This window comes from Neolamprologus multifasciatus, chromosome 6 (genome assembly GCF_963576455.1).
Source record: "Neolamprologus multifasciatus chromosome 6, fNeoMul1.2, whole genome shotgun sequence".
NCBI classification, from domain to species: Eukaryota; Metazoa; Chordata; class Actinopteri; order Cichliformes; family Cichlidae; genus Neolamprologus; species Neolamprologus multifasciatus.
Genome location: NC_140444.1, coordinates 17,334,444 through 17,357,266, shown reverse-complemented (window position 1 = coordinate 17,357,266; position 22,823 = coordinate 17,334,444). Strand labels below are relative to the sequence as shown.

Sequence of the window (22,823 nt, the reverse complement as noted above, 5' to 3'; positions counted from 1 at the left end):
AACACAAAAAACTAAGGCAGACAGAACACAAAGCATGCAATGAGGGTTGATGAAGATCACAACAGAGACAAAGGAAAACACAGGGCTTAAACATGTGATGTGAATGATAATAAAGCTTCCTTGAATCCTTGAAAGCTCTGTGCAGTCAGTTTTGCAGCATTTGGTGGAATCAGCAGAGAGTATGGTCCTTGCTTCTTCTATTGGCAGTCACATGATAAATAACTACTAGTGATCAAAAACTGGAAGCCACAAATGCCCGTGCCACCACACTGCCTCGACCATGTTTGACAGATGACGTGATATGCTTCATTAAGACCTGTTTCTCTCATTTTGCACACTTTTCTCTTCGCATCAGTCTGGTACAAGTTCATCTTGGTTTCATCTGTCCAAATATTTTTTTTTTAAATTTTTATTTACAAACTTGTGCAGGCTTTTATGTTTTTTTTGTGTGTGACAAATTCTAATCTGACCTTCCTGTTGCTGAATATAACCAGTGGTCTGCACTTTGCTGTAAACCTCCTTTATTTCAAGGTGTCTGTTGATATTAGAGTTTGACAATGACACCTCCTCAAGTTTTGGACTTGATTAGATAATATAATGTTGTTTTTAATGGTGTAAATAATTTTGTCACCATGCATGTACTGCTGAGCTGTTCAGTACGTTAATTCTTTTTAAGAATACATATTGTTGTCTTGATGCTCATCCAGTTAAGGACATCCTAGACAGCTGATTCTCTTCATTTGGACGGAGTGTTTTCAGTAGGAGAAATGTGTCGTCACTCATCCAAGTTTTTTCTTCAGTCTTTTTCTGTCTAATGATGATCTTCTTCGCTTGCACTTGAGATTATTTTTGGATTCATATTTAAAATTGCAATGAAAAGCTATAAAATAAAAATTAATCACTTTAAATTGACTTCAAGGCTACATCCACACGTACCCAGGTATTTTTGAAAACTGAGATTTTTCTATGCGTTTGCATCTTTCGTCCACACGTAAACGGCGTTTTCGGTCACTGAAAACTGAGATTTTTAAAAACGCCAGCCAGGGTGGATGTTTTCAAAAACTCTGTTTTTGCGTTTACGTGTGGACGAGGAAAACGGAGAAAACGCAGCGTCAAAGGTGTGCGCCTTTTTTGACGTCACACTGTGCGCCACGTTATTGTTTCGGTGAAATGAATTTCTACAATGGGGGACTTAGACAAAATACTGTTACTGTTAATTGTACTCTCTGCAGTGTTTAAATGCTTACACATACACATACAGTTACTGTCCCTCCACACATAGGACTCGGCTCTGCTTGTATGCGCCATCTATGTTTACTATCACCCACCGAGGCTTCTAGACTTCTGATTTGCCAACATTTCTACACGCTTAGGAATATATCGCCACCTGTTGCTTTGGCATGTTCCTAGCAGCGTTTTCCTTCATTTTTGTGTTTACATGTGGATGGGATTATTTTTTAAAACGAAAATGGAAAATCTCCATTTTCAAAAATACCCGTGTACGTGTGGACGTAGCCCAAATATCATGTCTGCTTCATTTCTGATGAAACAACAAGGGAGCACCTGGCCATGAACTGCTTGTGAGTCAATTGTCCATTTAATTTTTAACCTCTGAAATTGTAAAACCTCTCAAATTAAAGCTGAAAGTCTGCACGTCAATCGCATATTGATTGATTTACAATCCACAGTGGTGGTGTACACTAAAACTATAAAAAGAGCATCTTTTTGCAATAAATTATGAACCTCACTGACACAGTATGTAACATCATTGTAAACAACAAAGACAACAACACACAGGTGGTTATGTGAACATTCAGAAGAGAAATCATGACAAAATTCTAAGAACTTGATCATGTGTTTTTATTAAATAAAGAATAAGTTACAATAATAAGACATAATGTAAAAATAACTCCATACAAGACAGGAAATCATACATCAGTGTGTCACAGCAACTTTGTGAGAAGTTGTTAAATAAATGTACATTGCGAGTTTTCACTGAGTGACAGGGCTGGGTGATACGTGTGTGCGTGGGGGCCATCAGCTTAGTCTGGGGGTAAGACAGCAGCGCTTTACCTTATGATATATCAATTAAATTTACACATCACACATTCAGAAACACAGTAACTGTTAGTGGATGTGAAGTTGCAGGAATGAGTGAACCGACTGGCTGTAATCAAACAGGCAATATTAACACAAGCATGCACACAAACACAGTAGGAAGCATGGTTCATTAACACTGTTTCAGATTTCTGCTTGAAAACCTCTGACTGCACTAAAATCACAGACAACTACTACCATACTGTTGCACACACTTGATTTCAAAATCATACAAATACATATGATTGATTAAAAAGGCTGAATGGATTTTAAAAAAGATTGAGATATGTTAAAAGATTTGTAGTTTGTGTTCTAATGCAGACAGCCTGTGGCAGAATATCATATTTAGTTCCTGAAGAAAACCTGGTAAACACCTTGGCAATGTTGTAATATTATGAAAAGGGTGATATTATCAAAGTTTTTTGTAAACCCAATGTCTTTGCTGCTGACAGCAGAAGAGTAAACTTCATCAGAACTGGATGTGACATATTTGAGAAAAAAATCTCAGCAATCAGAACATCTGGGGCAGATGGAGCTGCGCCGCTAAACTTCTTTAATGTGGCAGCATGCTGCCACCAAGTGGTGCACACCAGGAATTGAATATTAATACAAATATATCAAAAATATTTCAATTCTCCTGCTCTCCTGTGTGCCTAAAAACGATGCGATGACCAAACCAGTGATGGGATTTCTTTCGGGTTTAATATAATATTTTATTGAATGGCTACTTGCCGTGAATGGTAATGATAAAGAAAAAAACAACAACCAAAAATATTTAAACAAAACAACGTTTGCACTGACAGTAGTGGCTCTCAAAGACCAAAAACAAGTCATTCCAGCTGAGAAAGCTTGTATATGCAATTTGTTATAAATCCTGCATCTATTGCCTGTCAACTATTTAAACAGGAAACATCTAACAAAAATCAGTCTGAACCTTGATAAAATATGCATGGTGGAACTGCAAGAGCACAGCTCACTGCTGCAAGTGAACACAGATGCAGTTTCCTGTATGAACACCGTGCTGAAACAAAACACGGTGAGCTGCATCTGCATGAACAGCTAAATTTGTGTTTGTTACCGTGAATCACTGAATCGGCAGCGAGCAGTCACTCACCATGTGGACTACTTATAAACTGCATTTTACATGTGACTAATGCTGCAACTCTCAAGAGAAAGTTCATTATTTTCCTTCGTGGACTCGGTTATTAAAGAAGGCAGCACAGCTTGTAATGTTCGTTAAACTCGCTTGACAGTAAAGCCGCTGGGATTGTTCCTTTAAATGAACAGCTGCTGCTCAGAATTTAAAATCGGCAATTTCAACAGAGCCAGCCGCAGAGCCGGCTAATGCACCGTTGCTACACAGGAATTATGATTTTAATATTTAGAGCAAATCACTTTCTTTGTCTAAACTCGGCTGTCAGTTGCTACACAACACACAGGCTTAAAAATCAGCCTCTCGTACACGAGAGACACGAGCACTTTCCATGTACACTCTGAACAATGAGAAAAGGCGCTGGCAGTGGAAAAAACGTTACCGGCAGTAAGTCTCCGGCCGTCCTTTCCTCCAAACACTCACTGGGATGAATGGAAAATGGTAACAGAGGGGTTTGATATGCTTGGTGGGGAAGAATATGAAGAAAAGGATGGGTGGAGTTTGGGGATTAAATGACACCAATTCTTAACACATTAATTTTCTTTTCCACGCATGCAGCAATGCTGTGGTGATAAGGATTATAGTATTTTGTAGATTCGTCTATTGGACTCATTGTTTTCACTCTCTCTCTGACTACAGGTTGCTCTCCTGGGTATCACCAGACGATATGGGGTGCAGACCTCCGTTCTCATTCAGTCTCTTGGCACGGTACGTTTCATAGTGAATGTTATGAGTGACTTCCTTCAGATCCTGCAGGTGAGACCTGCAAAAGATGAATGTAAATACAGAGAGTGGGTGAGTTATTAGCTAAGTACGTTCATTTGACAGAGGAAGGGATAAGAGTTACAGTATTGTTGTTCTTGTGTTGTGGTAATAAAATGGTAAAATCCTCCACAACTGCAAACACAAGAAACAAACGTTTTCTCACAATCATAGAAAATTGCATAGTCTTATATTCAAAAACCTCTTTGAAAACATTTCACATTTATTATAATAAAAGTGCTTTAATTTTTTTTTAGAGAGGAAATAACTTTAATCGCTTTATCAAATAGTTGATCAGGACCCATCTTCATAAAACTATAATTAATTAATGTAATTTATTTTAAATGTGAATATTTGCTCTTTCTGTGATGTTAAACTATCTAAACTACTAGTTTATCAGAACAAAAATCCACCCTACAAATTTTAACTGTTTTTTTTGATGTTTCAGAGACCAAATGGTCACTTAAATAAAATTTATACTCACTGGCCACGTTGTTAGGTACACCTGCTCAACTGCTTGTTAACACAAATATCAAATTAGCTAATCACATGGCAGCAACTCAATGCATCCAGGCACGTAGAAGTTCAAATTGAGGATCAGAAAAGGGAAGAAAGGTGATTTAAGTGACTCTGTATTTCACAAACTGCTGAGCTGCTGGGATTCTACCACACAGTCATAACTAGAGTTTACAGAGAGTAGTCTGAAAGCAAGAAAATATCCAGTGAGTGGAAATTCTCTTAGAGAAAAAGGTTTGTTGATGTCAGAGAACAGAGGAGTGGCCAGACTGCTTCAAGCTGGTAGGAATGCAACATTAACTCAATTAAATAATTGTTACAACCCAGGTATGCAGAAGAGCATCTCTTAATGCACAGCACACTGAATCTTGAAGCAGATGGGGTACAGCAGCAGAAGAGCACTCTAGGTGTCACTTCAGCAATGCTAGAAACAGGAAACTGATGCTGCAGTTTGCAGGGGCTTACAAAACAATGGAAAATTAAAAAATGTCACCTGGTCTGAAGATGGCTGATTTTTGCTGTGACATTCAGATGCTAGAGTCAGAATTTTGTCCTTAACATCGTGAAAGCATGGATACTCTGCCTTGTATCATCAGTTCAGTCTGGCGGTATTGGGCAACCCAATACTAGCACTGTGTACCTAATAAAGTGACCAGTTACTGGAGATCAATACATTTGTGTTACTGTTAAAATGCTGAGAAAGTTTACTAATAGAGAAAAGTGATTTTTTTCTTTGTTTTATTTCATTTCTTTATTCCACTTTTTTGCATTATTATTTAAAAACATGCTTTAAAAGAAAGTTTTACCTGATCAGAAAATCTCTCAGCTGAGCAAACTCACAATGGTTTGGATTTTCAACTGCACAAAGCAGAAAAACAGAGACAGAAATCCATCAACATCAGTCCTGTGTAAAAAGCCAAACAGAGAAACTCGTTCATGGAAAGCGTTTGACTCACCCTCCACAATTCCCCACGCTGTCTTCCTCCCCAGAACTCGTTTGCCGTTCACTTGATATTCTTTGTCGCTCCCCACCACAGCAAAGGGCATCGCCTCCTGTGAACAGAGACATTTGAACATGGTTCAGTGTACTGAAGAGAGCTACGCGAGGTTTATGAGATGAAACAAATGCACCACATGCCCAAGTGCCCTGGCATTCTGCTTAGAGGACTCGCTGCATGTTTGTGAAAGAGGCTGGGTTAAAGCTGAGTATCAAAGATTCATTCTAATGCCAAGGAAGAAAATCGCTCGACAAATATCGCGTGAGACGAAGAACACAGCGACTTACTCTGATTTTATCGTTGTCACTCTTGTCTTCCATGTCATCATCAAACTCTTTTTGTGGGTAAAATTCAATCCCGCTCATCTCCAGCTCCTTCCTTACCTGGAGTGCAGACAAAAGCAAGGAAAAATGGATTAAAAAAAACATTAGTCACACAGGTACCCAACACTGCACAAAGGACCAAAAGTCTTTTTTAATTCATTCATCCAGTTTTTCTCTACTGGGAAACAGCCAGGACAGACTTTTACCAGCTCCTTGTGTATTTTTACTGGCCTACAACCAGGAAAATGATTTCATACATTGCTAGCTTAATTTATAAACCTACCATAGATTAATAATCTATTAGTAGATTTATATTTAATATTATAAATCTATGTCAGAAATGTAATTAGTAACTGAAACTTTAAAATAAATGTAGTGGAGTAAACACAGAATCCTGGGGTGGATGACTACTATCAATTCAATTCAATTCAATTCAATTTTATTTATATAGCGCCAAATCACAACAAAAGTCGCCTCAAGGCGCTTCATAGATACAGAGAAAAGCCCAACAATCATATGATCCCCTATGAGCAAGCACTTTGGCGACAGTGGGAAGGAAAAACTCCCTTTTAACAGGAAGAAACCTCCGGCAGAACCAGGCTCAGGGAGGGGCGGCCATCTGCTGCGACCGGTTGGGGTGAGAGAAGGAAGACAGGATAAAAGACATGCTGTGGAAGAGAGACAGAGATTAATAACAGATATGATTCAATACAGAGAGGTCTATTAACACATAGTGAGTGAGAAAGGTGACTGGAAAGGAAAAACTCAATGCATCATGGGAATCCCCCGGCAGCCTACATCTATTGCAGCATAACTAAGGGAGGATTCAGGGTCACCTGGTCCAGCCCTAACTATATGCTTTAGCAAAAAGGAAAGTTTTAAGCCTAATCTTAAAAGTAGAGATAGTGTCTGTCTCCCGAATCCAAACTGGAAGCTGGTTCCACAGAAGAGGGGCCTGAAAACTGAAGGCTCTCCCTCCCATTCTACTTTTAAATACTCTAGGAACAACAAGTAGGCCTGCAGAGCGGGAGCGAAGTGCTCTAATAGGGTGATATGGTACTACAAGGTCATTAAGATAAGATGGGGCCTGATTATTTAAGACCTTGTATGTGAGGAGCAGGATTTTGAATTCAATTCTGGATTTAACAGGAAGCCAATGAAGGGAAGCCAAAACAGGAGAAATATGCTCTCTCTTTCTAGTCCCTGTCAGTACTCTTGCTGCAGCATTTTGGATTAGCTGAAGGCTTTTCAGTGAGTTTTTTGGACATCCTGATAATAATGAATTGCAGTAATCCAGCCTGGAAGTAATAAATGCATGAACGAGTTTTTCAGCGTCACTCTGAGACAGGATATTTCTAATTTTAGAGATGTCAGCAAAGCATACAAGAAATCTGGGAAATTGAATTGAATTTCAAATTAAACTAATAGTTTATCTGCACACAGATGTTCTTTTAGCTCCTTAATTCTGTTGCGTTGGACAGGAACAGGTAAAAAAAACTGCATTTCTTCACATTTAAAACTATCTGAACAGTCGGTTTGATGATTGACGTTTGTTGGTATTTTCAGGTGTATGACTTGACAGGTAAATCACTGTCTCTGGGCCTAATTGCTAGTGGCTGGCAAACAGTTTGCCCAACATACTGTGTTTACTGGCCTTGGGATCATTGAATAAGACTTAAAAATTAGTGCCTGAGACCATGAAGTGATCAGAAAAAAGTTTACTGAAGTTCACTGAGGTTCTGGATGAGAAGTCAAATCACTGAGAAAATGGACTTCTTTTTGCAACCAAAGGGGATGCTGGGGATTACCCAGTATGCAGGTGTAATACACTTTTTAGCTGTAGAGTTTAGTAACTTGGATCCACTGCTGGTATAAAATGTTTATTACAGTAGCTTTGCACACTCATCAGTAAATATCTATGAAGAAAGACATTTTGAAGTCAGATTATTGGTGAAACTCACCCTCTGCTTGAACTCCTGTCTCTCCTCAATGGTCAGTGTATCTGCTTTGGCAATGACGGGAATAATGTTGACCGAGTGACTCAGGCGCTTCATGAACTCAGTATCTAGCTGTCGAAGACTGAAGCAGAAGGACAAATAATTACAGTGAGTCATGAGGGCAGATATAGGAGATGTGGAAGCTCATAAACACTGAATAAAAGAAGGAGGCGTCTGGAATTCATTTGTCATTTCTCATACGTCTCATTACCTTTCCTTGGCCTTGCAGCGATTACAAAAGACTTACAGTGAGAATCTTTTTTTTTTTCAAGTGGGCTTATCATTGAACAAAGGTTGTGTCCCAGCTCTTGTTTGCCTGCACATAAGACATCCTGTCGGTCTCAATTACCCTGGCTAAGAAAGATGAGATACGCTGGCAGTAATACACAAAAGACTGTATCCACTTATTCATTAGAAAGCAATTTCACACTTGTCAGCAGGAGCTAATTGTGAAAAGGAGAGAGAGGTGTGTGCTGTCTGCAATATAAAGTAGCACACTCAATTTAAGGCTTTGATAATGTGAAATTAAATGTTTTTTGAATAAAGAGACATTAACACTGTGAGCTTTGTGTGTGTGTGTCTCACCAGCATACAGTGTGTGAATGTGTGTGTGAATGGGTGAATGACTGAATGTGTAAAGCGCTTTGGAGTCCTTAGGGACCAAGTAAAGCGCTATACAAATACAGGCCATTTACCATTTACAGATTACTTAAAAAAACCCACATCCCTTAAAGAATCAGATACTTAAAGATGGTCTGAGTGATTTACTTCCATACAGCCAAAGCTTAACTTACGAGTGTCCGGTTGGGGAGATAAAATAGAGACAGCAGTGCACCCTGGTGTCCGGGATACGCTTCTTTCTGGTGATGTTGACCTCCTCCTTCAGGAACTTCTCATACTGCTCATTGATGTATTTGGAGATGGGCTCCCAGCTGTGGATACAACAGAAGCAAAACATCACCGAGGCAGGAAAAAACATGTTTGAGGGAGCACTGACTCACTCCTAAACTTTGAATACAGTTTTTAAAGATGAAAGGTGGAGATTTGTCCTCGGTGATATAAGGCAGTTATTATGACATTTATGATGCTTTAACAGTGCCGGAGCTGGAAATCTCACCAGTTGTCGTTATTGATTTGGTCTCCGAAGCCCGGAGTGTCGACAACTGTCAGCTTCATCTTCACACCACCCTCTTCAATAACTAAAAAGAAAAAAAAAAACATGTTCACACAAAGAAATCAGCAAAATAAATAATAACAGCTTCACGTTTTCTGGGAAGGTTTTGCAGAAGGTATAGGCCTGTGTTTATGGGAATATGAAACCATTCTTCCAGAAGCACATTTGTGAGGCAGTGCACTTGACATGCAAATCTTTGTCTTCTTTTTTGAACAATGGCCATAGATACAAGTGATACAGTGAGAGATAAACATCATATTTAGAAGCCATTTTAAAACTTAATTATATAATAAACAAATTATTTGGAAAAATAAGGTACATGATTTTCACCTTGAAATTTTCCAGATTATGTACCAAGTAGTGGAACTAAACCTCAGAGATTTAGGATGTTCTACTATAAAAATAAAAAATCTACAAGTGGCTACAAGAAATTAGTTTGTCCAGGATCAATCAATCTATTGCCTGAAGCCAGAGTCAAAACCGACCCAAAAACTCCACATACAGAAGCCCAAGCCAATCAGTGAGATGGTTTCACTAACCACTATGCTGCCCATAATTTAAAATCTCACAGAGCTGCAAAATTTCATCAGAGGATTTGCAGGTAAGGTAGTGCCTGCCAGGAAATAGCTTCTGCTTTTCAAAGAGAACATCAGAGAAAACTGACTGTTTACCAGGGGCAATAAAGGCAAAGACCAGCTCTTTTAGATAAACAAGACCGTGGCAAAAGCAGTTTAGGAGATGTCCGGGGTCTGGGCAGCGTCTGCATCATTTCATAGTGTTCTTCAGGATGTGACGCAGTCTGTGCAACTACCAATTCCTGCACAGCCAACATCCTCTAACATCCAATAACTGAAGGAATTTCACATAGAAAGTCGTAGAAAGCTGATCCCAGAGTCTCTTGGGCAATTACACACCTACAAGAAGTTATTTATGCTGAAGGGGGCAAAGGTAGTGTCTTAACCAAGGATGTACTTACCTTTACCACAGAAGAAGAACACATTTAATGTTTTTATTTAAAAATAAATAAAAACTTGAATATTCAACATAATGACTGAATGTTCGTGTTTGCCATAATCACACAAACAGCAAATACAATATTAATAGTATGGCCAGAATTTTTTATGCTTCGTCTCCTGGTATAATAATATCAGGCCACTGTCATCCGCAGGCAATGGGAGCATGATCACGTAAACTGTAGCAGCCCACGGGCTTGACATGTCCCTACAGTTTCCTCGGGAGCTCATAAGTCGTCAAGGACATGTGCAAATGGCAGGTCCCAGAAGGCATAATGAGCACAGGCTTGAATGCTACATACTGAGCTGTCTGCCACAGTGAGGATTTGATACTAATAGTGGGGGAGGGGCACCAAAATACGACATTTTCAAATGTTATACAGAGTAGCTGTAAACAGCGATTCGTTTGGGCTGCGCTGTGGATAATTTAAAACTTTATTCAAATCAAGCACACGGCTGACTGGCTGACTGTCGCTGCTTGCCCCTGTTACCTGAGTGGAAAGCTTCTCAGTTACACAGATGTTCTACAAGAACAGCTTTCTGATTCCTCATCCTGTAACTTTGAAAGTGAACCACAAATTGAGCTATGTTTACATCTTTGCATCAGCTGTCAGGCTGATCTACGGTTGTTACCATGGAGACATAACTCTGAGCTCTGAGGTTGTCTCGCATTTTACTCACAAATACTTTGGGCTTTAAATTGGGTCATGGTTGGTCCTAGCTTTGATCAGGCTCCACAAACTGAGCTCAGCGATGTGGTGCTTTGTGACTCCTGTGAAATATGACCGACTGCCCACACTCTCAGAAACTTCACTGAGGTTAAGTAAGACCCTTTTAAACCCCCAGTCAGTCAAACAACAGTGAAATGAAAGCACACGCAGCACGCCAGGAGATCTTAAAATGATAGTGAGCAACATCCTGCAATATGTTGGCCCTGTGAGGTCAAATGCACTGGAGCTTAAAAAAAACACTGTTATCACTCATCTGCTTGCTATCCTGGGTGTTCAGCTGCTATGATCTATACTTTTCAACACATACACTTTTCCATGCTGTCAAACTCAATACTGATAACATTGCTCTTGCCCAATCATCTTCTTGCTTGCCTTCAGCGAACCAATAAGCCTGCATTCTGCATACTTTAAATCTTGACAACCCACTTCCTCACCATCTCAGAGCTCCATCCAAGCCTTCGTCTTCATCCTCACCAGCACCAGTGTCTGGACTCTGGATGCTGGCATTCTGTCCTGCTATGATGGCTCTAATTGCCAAATATTATAACTGATTCTGTATCTCAAAAAATCATGTTTAATTCTTCCAAAGGATTTCTTCTTAATGAATGTATTGGAGAAACAATTACAGACAGAATAAACTATATCTGGTAAATGGCATGGCCTGTATTTATATAGCGCTTTACATATCCAGTCATCCACCCATTCACACACTGGTGATGGTAAGCTACAATGTAACCACAGCCACCCTGGGGTGCACTGACAGAGGCGAGGCTGCCGGACACTGGCACCACCGGGCCCTCTGACCACCACCAGTAGGCAACAGGTGAAGTGTCTTGCCCAAGGACACAACGACCGAGACTGTCCAAGCCGGGGCTCGAACCGGCAACCTTCCGACTACAAGGCGAACTACCAACTCTTGAGCCACGATTGCCCACAGCAGACCAAACAAATCTGCCATACAATCTAGACGTCGGATAAGAAAATAATACAAAAACGCTTTAATACAAAATTGAAGCTCCTTTTTAATCTGTCAAACTCCAAACAGTCCATCATAAACGAGATGTAAAAACTTAAAAGGTAAGCTCACAACTTCCCAAGTCTATCCTAAAACACTATAGCTATTTTGTTTTGCTGAAATTATTCCACCACTATCACTGTACTTTCAAAGTAAACAGGGCGGCAGCAGAAATCTGCAGTCTTTAGTATAAGCAAAAACATATTCAAAGGATTATCTTAAGTGTGCATGAAACTCCAGCAGCTTGAGATTGACAAATCCAATGGATATCCACAAGGCAAAGTATTTTCTTTTTTGCAACAGAACACAAAATATCCAAACAAACAGTTTTAGTTTTCTTTTTTTAAGTTGGCTTGAACATCAAAGTCAACCACAAACAGGAGAGGAAGCATAAAATAACAATAAAGATAAAACAGTTTGTTTTGTATATTCTTACTATTGTCTTTGTTGCAGAGGCTAAGCTAAAGGACAAACAAGCACAAACAGCAGTGACCACATTAGAGGTTCTTCCACATGCTTTTAACACTGCCTCCTGGTGACAGCATGCAGCAACAACATGTAGACTTGTGTGCAAATCTCTGCATTGAACATCGACTACTCAAGTACCATGCCGGGATCATTCAGCACCACCTGACCGCTACACCTCTGCTGCCAATCAGCTACTATCAGATCTTTAGCCTTGGTTTTCCATCATATTTCTTGCTACATGTTTCTGTCAGCTTGTTTTTAAATGTTTTTATTATCTATTTATTATTTATTATTATTTATTTTTGGATATTGTACCTTTATAATAATAATGTATACTTTATTAATACCGTAGGGGATTGCTTAGTCCTCTGCACTTAACCCATTCATTCAGTGAAGCAATATGCAACTACCAATCCAGCGCCTAGGGAGCAGTTCGTAGAGACCTTTGCTCAAGGGTACCTCAGGGTAGCCGTTCAGTGGATTTGAACCCCCAAGCTTCCGATCGTGGGGCGAATACTCTACCTACTGAGCAATCCCTGCCCTTGATTTTGTGCCTGTCTTTAATGAAAAACTTTTCTACATTGTAAACATTGCCTGGAAACCCACAGTGTGCCCAACTGTGCACTGGCACATGACAGCAGAAAACTGAGCAGAGATCTGTTTGCTGTTTTTCAGCCATCTCTGAACTGAATTTCAGCATCTGTTCATTTTTAGAGATTTCACCAACAGACAGCGATGAAAACCTAACCTTCTTTCGACTTTGTCTGTACAGCTACAGAACGCAAATAAGGAGGTGTCAGCATTGATTTATTTATATGACTCATAAGAGAGTTATTACAGAGCAGCTTGAAAAATTAATTCATGACAATTAAATTCCCAGCACACGGACAGTCGAAAACAACAAGTGATTAAAAGTGCCTGCAGGAGAGGTGGAAGTTGGCCCATCCTTCAGCTGCTTAGATTTCTTGGCAGCTTCCAGGGTGCACTGATGAACTATAAGTAGGCTATGTGGGACTTTTAAGAACATGGCCAAAGATTGTTAATTTTCTCTCTTTAATTAAGTGCTATATAAATGCCTGGCTCTAAAGAAAGAGCAGCATCTCTGTCCTTGCACTCACCGTGAGACACTGCCTTGATCTCCACAGTTTTGGGGATCTTCTCATCACGAGCCCATCCTGCACTCCTCCTGCTCACTTGGGACTTGAATAAGGTGTTCACCAGGGTTGACTTTCCCAGACCACTGTGACCTGAAGTGAAAGGCAGAAGAATTAAGGTTGGAGCACCATAGAGGCAGAAAGTGTCCAGGCATAAAGCAAGTCTACTGTGACGTACCTACTACCATGATATTGAAGTCAAAACCCGTCTTCATGGTCTTCTTCCTCATCTGCTCAATGATGGTGTCGATACCAATGTATCCCAGCAGAGTGGATCCCCCGCTGGAGCTGTGGGAGCCACCATGACCATGACCGCCGCTCTGTGGTGCAGCGTGACTTCCAGCGTGACTAACGCTGTGTCCTATGCCATGACCCACGCTGTGACTGCCACCGTGGCTCGGACCATGACTTCCAATGGGAACTGGAATGGCGCTCGGTGGGGGAGCAGAGATGCCGCCTCCTCCGACACCCAGGCCCTGGGGTGGGAAGGGGCTAGAAGGAGAAGGAGCCCCCACGTTTGGGGGTTTGGCAGGGACAGCTGGTTTGGGTCTAACCTCTGGAGGAACGATGTCTGACATGTCTACAGAAAAGGAAGGAAGATGAAAATAAGTCACACTGAAAAAATGACGAGGAAGTAGGTCAGTGGATCAGCCGAGGCCTCTCCTCTAGTTACTCGTTCTACATTGAAGAAATGGGTTATTGCAGCAGGCTTCGATCACCCAAACAACAGAAAAATCCTCACATTCATCTAGTCAGGCAAACACTGCTTTGTATAATTTTTTGTAGTTGTATAATTTGCTTCCCAGATTTTGAAGGTTATGATGAAAGGTGCTTGTAAAACAAACATTTTATCTGTTTATTTTAAAAATATAAAGCTAGAGCTATACAAACATTATGAGGTGAGCAAAATCAGATGTTTAAAATAAAGTTTTCCTTGAAGAGCGCCTACTGTGCTCATTTCCAACTCCATGCTGTTATTCTTAGACTCTACTAGAGTAGCTTTGCATGATTCACGGTTCGGAATAATGTTTCTTTACTTTAAAGTGAGTCTCAATTACTTCTTATTTCATCCACTGTCTGAAATACTATTTTAGCCCTATTCTCTCCCACAAAGTCTTCTTCTCATTGGCTGCCCCTTGTAAACAAAAGGGATTTCTGTTCTCATGTCTGAAATGAGCATATTAGGAACATCTTCTGTTTTTGACATTATACAGAGGCATTGAAAAAGGACTGAAAAGGAGAATATGTTATGATCACAGTTTATGAACTCCTCCCCTTCCTCCTTCCTAAAGAAATCTGGTACTGACTGGAGCTGTGGTACTCAAGGCTAGCAGACACATGGAGTTTAGGTATGAAAAATGTAATTAATGCATAACTGTAACTTTTAAATTTCATAACCATGTGAACTGTATTAATGAATGAATGAATAAACTAGCTGATTAAAATAAAAGTAAAGAGAAGTTGAAGAGACTTAAATGTGGCTAACATTTTTTTTTCTTTGTCAGTTATGTAATAAAGTAAATACCTTTGAGTTTTCAATCAACAAATCAAGATATCTGAAGGTCCCAACATGGACACAGATGTACATTTCAGAAGGGATCCAGTCCACTGCCTCATCCGACCCAAACCCCACACAACAAAAGCACAAAAGAAAGCTGATGACTGAGAAGAAAAACTGCTATAACATCATTTGTTTCTTTTTTACCAACAGATAGATGTTATGTCTGCGCTCATATTTCACACACATCCATATACAAAAAGAAAAGCTGAAGAATATGACGGACATGGAAGGAAAAGGGAGAGGGAGGTCCAAGTCTGAAAGCAAAATAACTCAGAGACACAGTATTTGAGTTTAGCAGCATAGGTTCTAGTTTAAAAATAAGATTAATCTTCGGATTAATGCTGCCTGTGCTTTTTGAGTTTGCTTCAAAGGTTGAGATAAACCTTATTCCTAAGTGTGCAGAATGTTTTGAACATAAGCAGAAAGCTTGATGAAATACAGATCAGCTGTTAAAGTCCAGGGGTTAATAAATCAATTTATAAAAAGATGACTCATGCACAGTTTGAGCTTGAACATAACATATGAGACAGAACTGAATCAACTCATTATGCTCACATCTAACCACAAGAGTCCACACGACCTTAAGCATTTAACTCAGCAGGTAGGAAATCAAATGAGAATAGCTGAGAATAATGACTGGAGAGTTAAGCTGTTATTATTTTATTAAGTTATCACATATTACACACACAGTGTAAACAGTAAAATCCACTATCGATGTACAGAAGTGCCTGACAGAACCTGAAATTAGGGCACTGTGAATAATTTAATTGATTCCTGGAAATCTAGCATTTATAATCAGGGAAGTTCTTGCACTAATGAGTAACAACTACCCCGAAAGACTGCAGAGGTAGGGCAGCATCTGACCTGACCTGAGTTACAAAAGCGCTGCTCTAACCTCCAGCCTTCACACCCAGGTTGCCCATCTATTATTTCTATCTGCTCAACACAGCAGAGTATGTCTCAGCCCTGATCACCCCCCAAGTGTAGAAATCAATGCCTGACTGAACAAACTCAGGTCTTCTTAATAAAGGTGTCCTCGACTCCAAAAAAAAAAAAAAAAAAAAAAATCAAAACAATGAAAAATCATTTACATTTCATTTTAACCCCCAAAACTGAACGAACGCTTCTTTTCTTTCGCTTTTTCTATGTTTATACAGTGGAATTACAAATACCTCTGAGAGCAACTCTTATGTTGATTTGAAGATTATTTTCTTTTTTAAAATAAAAGAAATTATTATATTTTACAGTGTGATACTTAATAAATAGTTGATACTATAGGGGCAAAGATAATAGCCAGCATTTTTAATATTACGTTTTTTTTTCAATAAAACTACCAAATTTACAGCAATTCAGAAGTGTAGAAATCTAACATAAAACAGAAACATATATAGAAATTTCCCTGTCTAAAAAGGCTTTATTTATTAGCTAGCCTAGCAAACTTGCATTTAACCAAAAATCCATCCAACAATGGACACACTTTGCTTGACAAATCTACCCCCTAATTCAGAGGAAGCTAAAGGCTCAGTCACACAAGTAAAAATAGGAAGACAACCTCCTTGTATAAATTCCCAAAGCTTGAGCCTGTTGTACATTCACAACTACTCTCAAGGTAAATGCACAGGTTGTCTAATACGAGGCAAACTTTCTGCAAACAGTCACAGTCTGACTTGAACTGACTGCAGTCACTCTTAAAGAGATTGTCAAAGGTTTGCTGTCTAAGTTATAAATGCAGATACATTGCCAACATGTTATTATCAGTCTGAATGAGTCGATGCCAATTTGCACAACTCAAGGGGACTCGACTTAGCTGGCTGTCAGTCAGTTCTGGTTATTCCTATAGACCTGGAAGGTTGTTGAGCATAAATGTAATAGTTAAATGTGAATTCCTGCTGATTTAGACAACAGTTAAATGATGCGATTGCAGATCGCAGATGTAACTGCCAACTTCACTCCATTCAACCCCAGACTGATCCCAAACTGATAGCAGACTGACTCTATCTGATATTGACAAAGTTTAACTTTGAGGGCATGATTGGCAATTTTTGTTATTGCAATGCTCAGCATAGATGTTAAAAATTGCAATGATACTGTATCGTGGGTTGAGTATTGTAATTATATCGTCTGGTGGGTCCCACCTCAAGTTTTAATCATTAAAAACGAATGAAAACGAAACTAAAATTTGCACTTTGGAAAAAAGCAAAACAAGAAACTAATTGGAAAAAACAGATATAATAATTCTGGCAGAGAACCACAGATGAAATTACAATCAGCTGTCTTGTCTTTGGGTTGGCAGCAGAAACGTCAGACATGGGGCACAAAAATCTCAAAAGACTGGCCAGAAATGCAAAAAAACCCTCTGCGAGCAAGGCTTTGACACCAGTCGGGTCTAAGCAAGAAAAGATGTTTTTGTGAGCTCAGCCATTAAGTGAAGCAAGCAGTGCAGGCAGATGGTAACAGTAACAGGCAGCAGGCCGAGCCAAGATGTTGATGAGCTTAGTCCTTCAGGGTGTACAGCCTGCTGCCATGCTTTAAGTCACAGTCCTAGATACATGAGTCCTGATCATACATACAGGTCACTGAGGCAGAGGCTGTCACTTTGATTCATTCACTGGCCATGCAGCTCTGCCCCCTCCCTGCCTGCCCTCACAAGCCCACACTGCAATGCAATTATTTCGAGCTACACACTACAGCAAATGTAGGAAACTGAAGCGTACGATACTGAGGATGCTCTGGCTACATGAAGGCTAAAACTCCCTTTTTTTAAATCCCTGTTTGAAAAAATAATAAAATGGCCAAGCTCATGAAAGTTAAGAGCAAACGTGCTTTAGCATATAACATGAATAAAAGCGCCCTTTCCTGTGTGTTTTAAGTGACTACCCAACGTTAGCTCTACCAAAGCCTGTCGCCCTCATTGTTTCTCTCACCAGTCACGCTGGATAATAACGTTAACGGCTAGTTGCTAGCGTGCACCCGCTAACGGTCGTCACACTCACCAGCTCCCGTTCAACTGACCAAACGAGCTCGTGGAGACAGCGGGCGACCTACAGGCGCTCTGAATTCGAGAAGCAGTAATATCTGTCCACCACACTGGATAATAATAACAGGAACGCTCATGTAAAGAGGAGTCCGGGTACCTCTCCTTCCCTCTGGCCGTGAGCCCCCTCCTTTTCCGTTACCAAGGCGACAAGAGGACAGGGAGTGGGGAGATGCAGAGCACATGCGCAATATGACTTTATCTCAAAGGGACATTTTTTTTGGGTACAGTGTCTTCTGTCAGAGCTAGAGTATTTATAGCGAGCACTTTGAATTGTGTTATAATCAGTGTCAAGTCCAGACATGGGAGATGATCTTTAACAGTGTTGGTGGATAAAGAAGATGGATCCTTTACTAATAATGTTGTGAAAAAGTACTTGCCCAATTAATGATTTATTTTCTCTCTCTCTTTTTTTTCATATGTGCAACATTTGTCACACTTGCCTCTTAAATTGTGAATTATCTGTTTTTAATTCTGTGGCCTGATTACTGCCAGACCTGCTGAATTGAGAAATCACTTAAACAGAACCTGCCTGACAAAGTGATGTAGGCTAAAAGATCTCAAAAAGAAACACGCAACAGTCTACAGAAACAGATTTGAAACAAAGTCATTGACATCTATCGGTCTGGAAATGGTTACAGAGCCATTTCTAGGGCTTTGGGATTCCAGCAAATGATGGTGAGAGCCATTATCCACAAATGGAGAAAACTTGGAACCTTCCCAGGAGTAACTGACCAACCAAAATTACTCCAAGAGTGCATTGGTGACTCATCGAGGCCACAAAAGAACCTAGAACAACATCTAAACACCTGCAGGGCTCATTTGCCTCAGTTTAGGTCAGTGTTCGCGCTTCAACAATAAGGGACTGGGGAAATATATGTATCCATGGGAGAGTTCCAAGGAGAAAAAGGTCGCACAGGCTCATTTGAAATTTGTTTAAAAAACAAACAAACAACCCAAACATCTTGCTGATTCCTAAGACTTTTGGCAAAATATCCTGTGGACTGTGGACTTTTGGAAGGTCTGAGTTCCAACAACATGCCAACAGTCAAACATGGTGGTGATAGTGTGATGTTCTGGGGCTGCTTTGCTGCTTCACGACCTGGACAACTTGCAGTAATTAATGCAACCATGAATTCTGCTCTCTGTTTTTTTATAGTCTTTACAATACTCATTTTTGGGTCACTTTAGAAAAAGTCATCAAATTTCAAGCTAAAAGAATGATATTGGATTTTTTGATTTTTTTTTGCTGCGGTCAACTATCAAAATGAGTCAAATTTGACCCCAAACAGTGTGTATGGGTTAATGTAGATGCAAAGCTTAACAAAAACATTAGTGCTATATGGGATTTATTCCTGCTGCATTATCGTTCAAGCAGAAAGAGCTTATAGCTTTAATGGCTTTGCACTGGTACATAAACAGGCTCCTAAAGTTTGAAGTCTTGTCTGCAAAGTAACAACTGCATGTCTGCTAAATGCACTGTTTAAAATGTAGAAAGAAGTGCAGTATAGAGAGGTTTTCCCCCCAAATACATTTTGGCACAGCAGGAATACTACAGTGCTGAATAATTAAAATAATGATGGCTGAATATGTAGACGTTGTCTGTATGTGCCGTGCTTCCTTTTCTGTGAAGAGACACACTATCAACTGTGACATGCCGTGAACTAAAGCACTTCAAATTTAATGCAAATGTGCTCTGATGTATCCTGCCACCGGTGGAAGCTCAGTGTGTAATGATTAACAGCGAGTGTAACAGGGCTTTCTGAGCGCTGCGATTCCACGAGAGACCCTGAATCTGAGGGTCTTGTAAGACAGAAAATATATTAACAGATCTAACTGCAAGAAATCTACTAATGAAGACTCCAGATGAAGCTGTTAGTTTAAATTTTCTTTGCTCTGTTAAATACGTCTGGTAGTTTTTCCCTTGTTGGGCCTCGGAAGCTCTCATTCTAACAATATCCAGGCTGTGTTGAGGTACTATGTGTGCTTTGTTTACTGTTTTTCTCTACTCTGCTATGTTACGACATGAATTAAGTTTGACACATCAGTTAGTCTGTACTTCCCAATGTTTGTGTGATATTGTGTTGTTATTACTCTTTAGGTGTTAGAGGAAGAAAAATATACCTGCAGCACCGTACTCACACTTTATCTCCGAGCTGCTCTCCTTTCGTCCCGCCTTCCTTTCTGCATGTTTTCGGCGTGTTTTAGTGTAAAACTGCTTTGGCACGTCTTCCTGTGCTATTCACTTTGAAACAGTCTGCTAACCAACTTTGTCACATCTCTCCTCGCCATGTCTGTTACTCTACTGATAAGAAGCGGTGCCTTTAGTCCCTCTGCTATCCTCTTTAACCACCCCCTCATCAGAGTTCCCACCCCCCCTAGAAGTTAGAAAATTATTCAACTCCCAAATAAAAGCAGGGGCATCAAAGAGGCGCTGTCGCTGGGTTTGTTCTGTTAAAATCTTGCAGGTGACTTGGATATATTTGTACTCACCCACATAAATTGAGCCTGGGTAATACATCGTGACGTAATAGGGGTCTTCTGATTCCTCTGAGAAAAATACTTTGCCTGTTTCAGAGTCATTCAGCTGATTTAGTAGACTGGAAGCTGTTGTTGTCTTTTCCAGGCTCTGGTATACTCTGTCAAAGACCCCCTTTGAGCTTAGGCCAAAACTGCCTGTGCTGAATGGGCAGTGCGCTACAGACGGGGGCCAGCTTGCAATATATTTCTCTGAGGGATGTTCTGGTAGCTTTGCTGGCACCCCACGGTGGTCAGGTGGTGCTAACATGTCTGTGTGATTCAGTCCTGTGCTGCTGACCTTCATCTGTTTGTCAGGAGGAGACTGTTCCTGATCTAAGCCACATCTGTGTGACTGAAGGTAAGGTTTCAAAAGGCATCCCCTTTGTGAGGTGGTGCACACACCAGAGGGAGGGTGGGAGGCCTCCTGGGTCTGAGGTGCCACCTGACATGTCTTAAGCTGATTTAACCTGTGTGTGCACTGGGAAGCCTCCATTTTCTGATCAGCTTCTCTTGACTGGCAGCTGTAATCCTTTGATAAACAGTGAGACTGACTCACTGCACACCTTACATCCACAGTTTGACTCTGTGCCTTCGACGGGAACCTGAGGGGTCTCTGTGGGGACTTGATGTTTTGAGATGCACCAGTTTCATGAAAGATTTTATGAGAGTTTCCTATAATTGTCTGATTATTGTTTTCTTCCTGCTGTTTCCTGGGACGAGAAGCTGATAGAAATGCTGCTTCTGATCTTGTTTCACTGTGCAGGTCGAACCGTCTCCTCCTTGCCTCGATGCTTGGCGAAACGCCTGACTGATTAAAAAGAGGCTCAGTGGAAAAGGATGTTTGAGGAGTCACGGGTAAAGCTGCTTTTTTCTCGGAATACAGTTGCTCATATGGTGGGTGAGCTGAGGTAAAATGTAAAGTCTGAGAGTAATTGCTCTTCTGAGGGTAGTTTTTATATTTTCTTTGAGGACCTGACAGAGTGGCCGGTCCATCAAACACTGACGGAGACTCCCGGTGATCAACGTCAGCAGACTTAATGCCTTTAGAGTTAGTGGATATTTGTGTACCTGTCATTCTACTGGGTTGAAATTCCTGGTGCTGATTGATGGTCCACTTTGGTTTAGGTAATGCAGTAATGTCTGTACTCCTTTGCAGAGCCTTTGCTTCATCTTTGGCAGTATTTTCTTTTTTACTTAGTCCAAGTTTGCTTTGCAGAAAGCAAGGATTCGAAGATGTGACCGGGCGTCTGTAGGATTCTGAGTAAGTCTGATGTTGAGACTCTCTGTTCATACGACCTTTTCTCATCTCGGGGTGAGTAAAGTCCAGTAAAGCATCCTGGTCAAGAATTTTATGCTTTATCTCATTTGATGTCTCCGCTTTGACATTACAGATGGGAATCGATTTAGCACGTCTTTCTTTTGCAATAGGAGAAGGCTGTTTTACTGGTGGACCGTCTGAGCTCGTCCCTTGGCAAAGGGACGTTGGAGATGGGCTTAGCCTCGGTGTTGGGACTGTCAGAGTTGGAGATACACTTGGCTTTGGTGCTGGCTGGTGCAGTAATGGAGAAAGATCACTTGCCTGTGAGGCGGGAAGATGAAGAGAATCACTTGGCTTTGGTTTGACAGCGGGAAGAGTGAGAGAGGAATTTGGCTTAAGAGAAGGAGAAATGGAGGTGCTGTGTTTTGCAGAGAGCGACTGAGAGCTGCATGTTTTAGGTTTGGTCCTTGGGAGGGTTGAAGATCTTTCTCCATGGTTTCTCTGTGAAAGCTGACATGATTTACTCCTCGAGGGCAGGCTTGGTGTCTTGGATGTCCAAATTGAATCAAATGATCTGGAAAGAAAAAAATGTACCAATAATTACTAGATTATGTTGCACATAAATCCAAGACAGAAAAACAAACTTCACATTAATTTACCTGTCCGCCATGTACAGCTTTGTGTTGTGTTTTTCAAAGATAAGTCCCTTCTCATCAAATGATGGGATGTGAATGGCTTTCTTCTTAATGACGGGAGAAGAAAGAGGCAGAGGAGGTGACAAACACACTTTTGGATGCTCCTTTGTTTGTCTGCTGGAGTCAGGCACTCGTGGGATCAAAGGTGCCAGACGGTTAAAAACACTCATTCTGTTTTAGCAAGACAAAGATGCAAAGAAAGACTAATCACATGATGTGAATGAAGAAACTAAGAAAAAATATAACTTGTTTTATATGAATAGAATAGAATAGAATTCAACTTTATGCCAAACATCATTTCTATAAACACTGTCCAAATTAATAGAAAATGTGGGAATAACATTCTTAAAAAAA

At 40.4% G+C, this 22,823-nt stretch overlaps 1 protein-coding gene across 4 annotated transcripts; it reads right to left on the bottom strand.

The window, feature by feature from the left end:
- Positions 1 to 917: 917 nt before the first annotated feature.
- Positions 918 to 22,654, bottom strand: septin3 (septin 3). Of its 4 annotated transcripts, XM_085164259.1 has the most exons (11): positions 22,434 to 22,654; positions 20,490 to 22,348; positions 13,580 to 13,981; positions 13,366 to 13,494; positions 8,964 to 9,045; positions 8,641 to 8,778; positions 7,811 to 7,928; positions 5,814 to 5,909; positions 5,485 to 5,581; positions 5,335 to 5,386; positions 918 to 4,013 (listed from the first exon to the last, which is right to left on the bottom strand). In XM_085164259.1, the coding sequence occupies exons 1-11, from the start codon at positions 22,637 to 22,639 to the stop codon at positions 3,884 to 3,886; spliced, it is 3,309 nt and encodes a 1,102-aa protein (XP_085020385.1). In that variant the 5' UTR covers positions 22,640 to 22,654; the 3' UTR covers positions 918 to 3,883. The 4 variants fall into 4 exon arrangements, with proteins under 4 accessions (XP_085020385.1, XP_085020388.1, XP_085020386.1 ...); XM_085164262.1 differs by lacking the exons at positions 20,490 to 22,348; positions 22,434 to 22,654 and adding an exon at positions 20,139 to 20,313; XM_085164260.1 differs by lacking the exons at positions 20,490 to 22,348; positions 22,434 to 22,654 and adding an exon at positions 18,097 to 18,900.
- Between the last annotated feature and the right edge of the window lie 169 nt (positions 22,655 to 22,823).

Coding starts and splice junctions, on each gene's coding strand:
- septin3 (XM_085164259.1), bottom strand. CDS start 22,639: ATGAGTGTTTTTAACCGTCTGGCACCTTTGATCCCACGAGTGCCTGAC. Junction 7,929..8,640: donor ATCTCCCCAACCGGACACTC/GTAAGTTAAGCT, acceptor CTTCTGCTTCAG/TCTTCGACAGCTAGATACTG. Junction 5,582..5,813: donor GTGACAACGATAAAATCAGA/GTAAGTCGCTGT, acceptor CTCTGTTCACAG/GAGGCGATGCCCTTTGCTGT.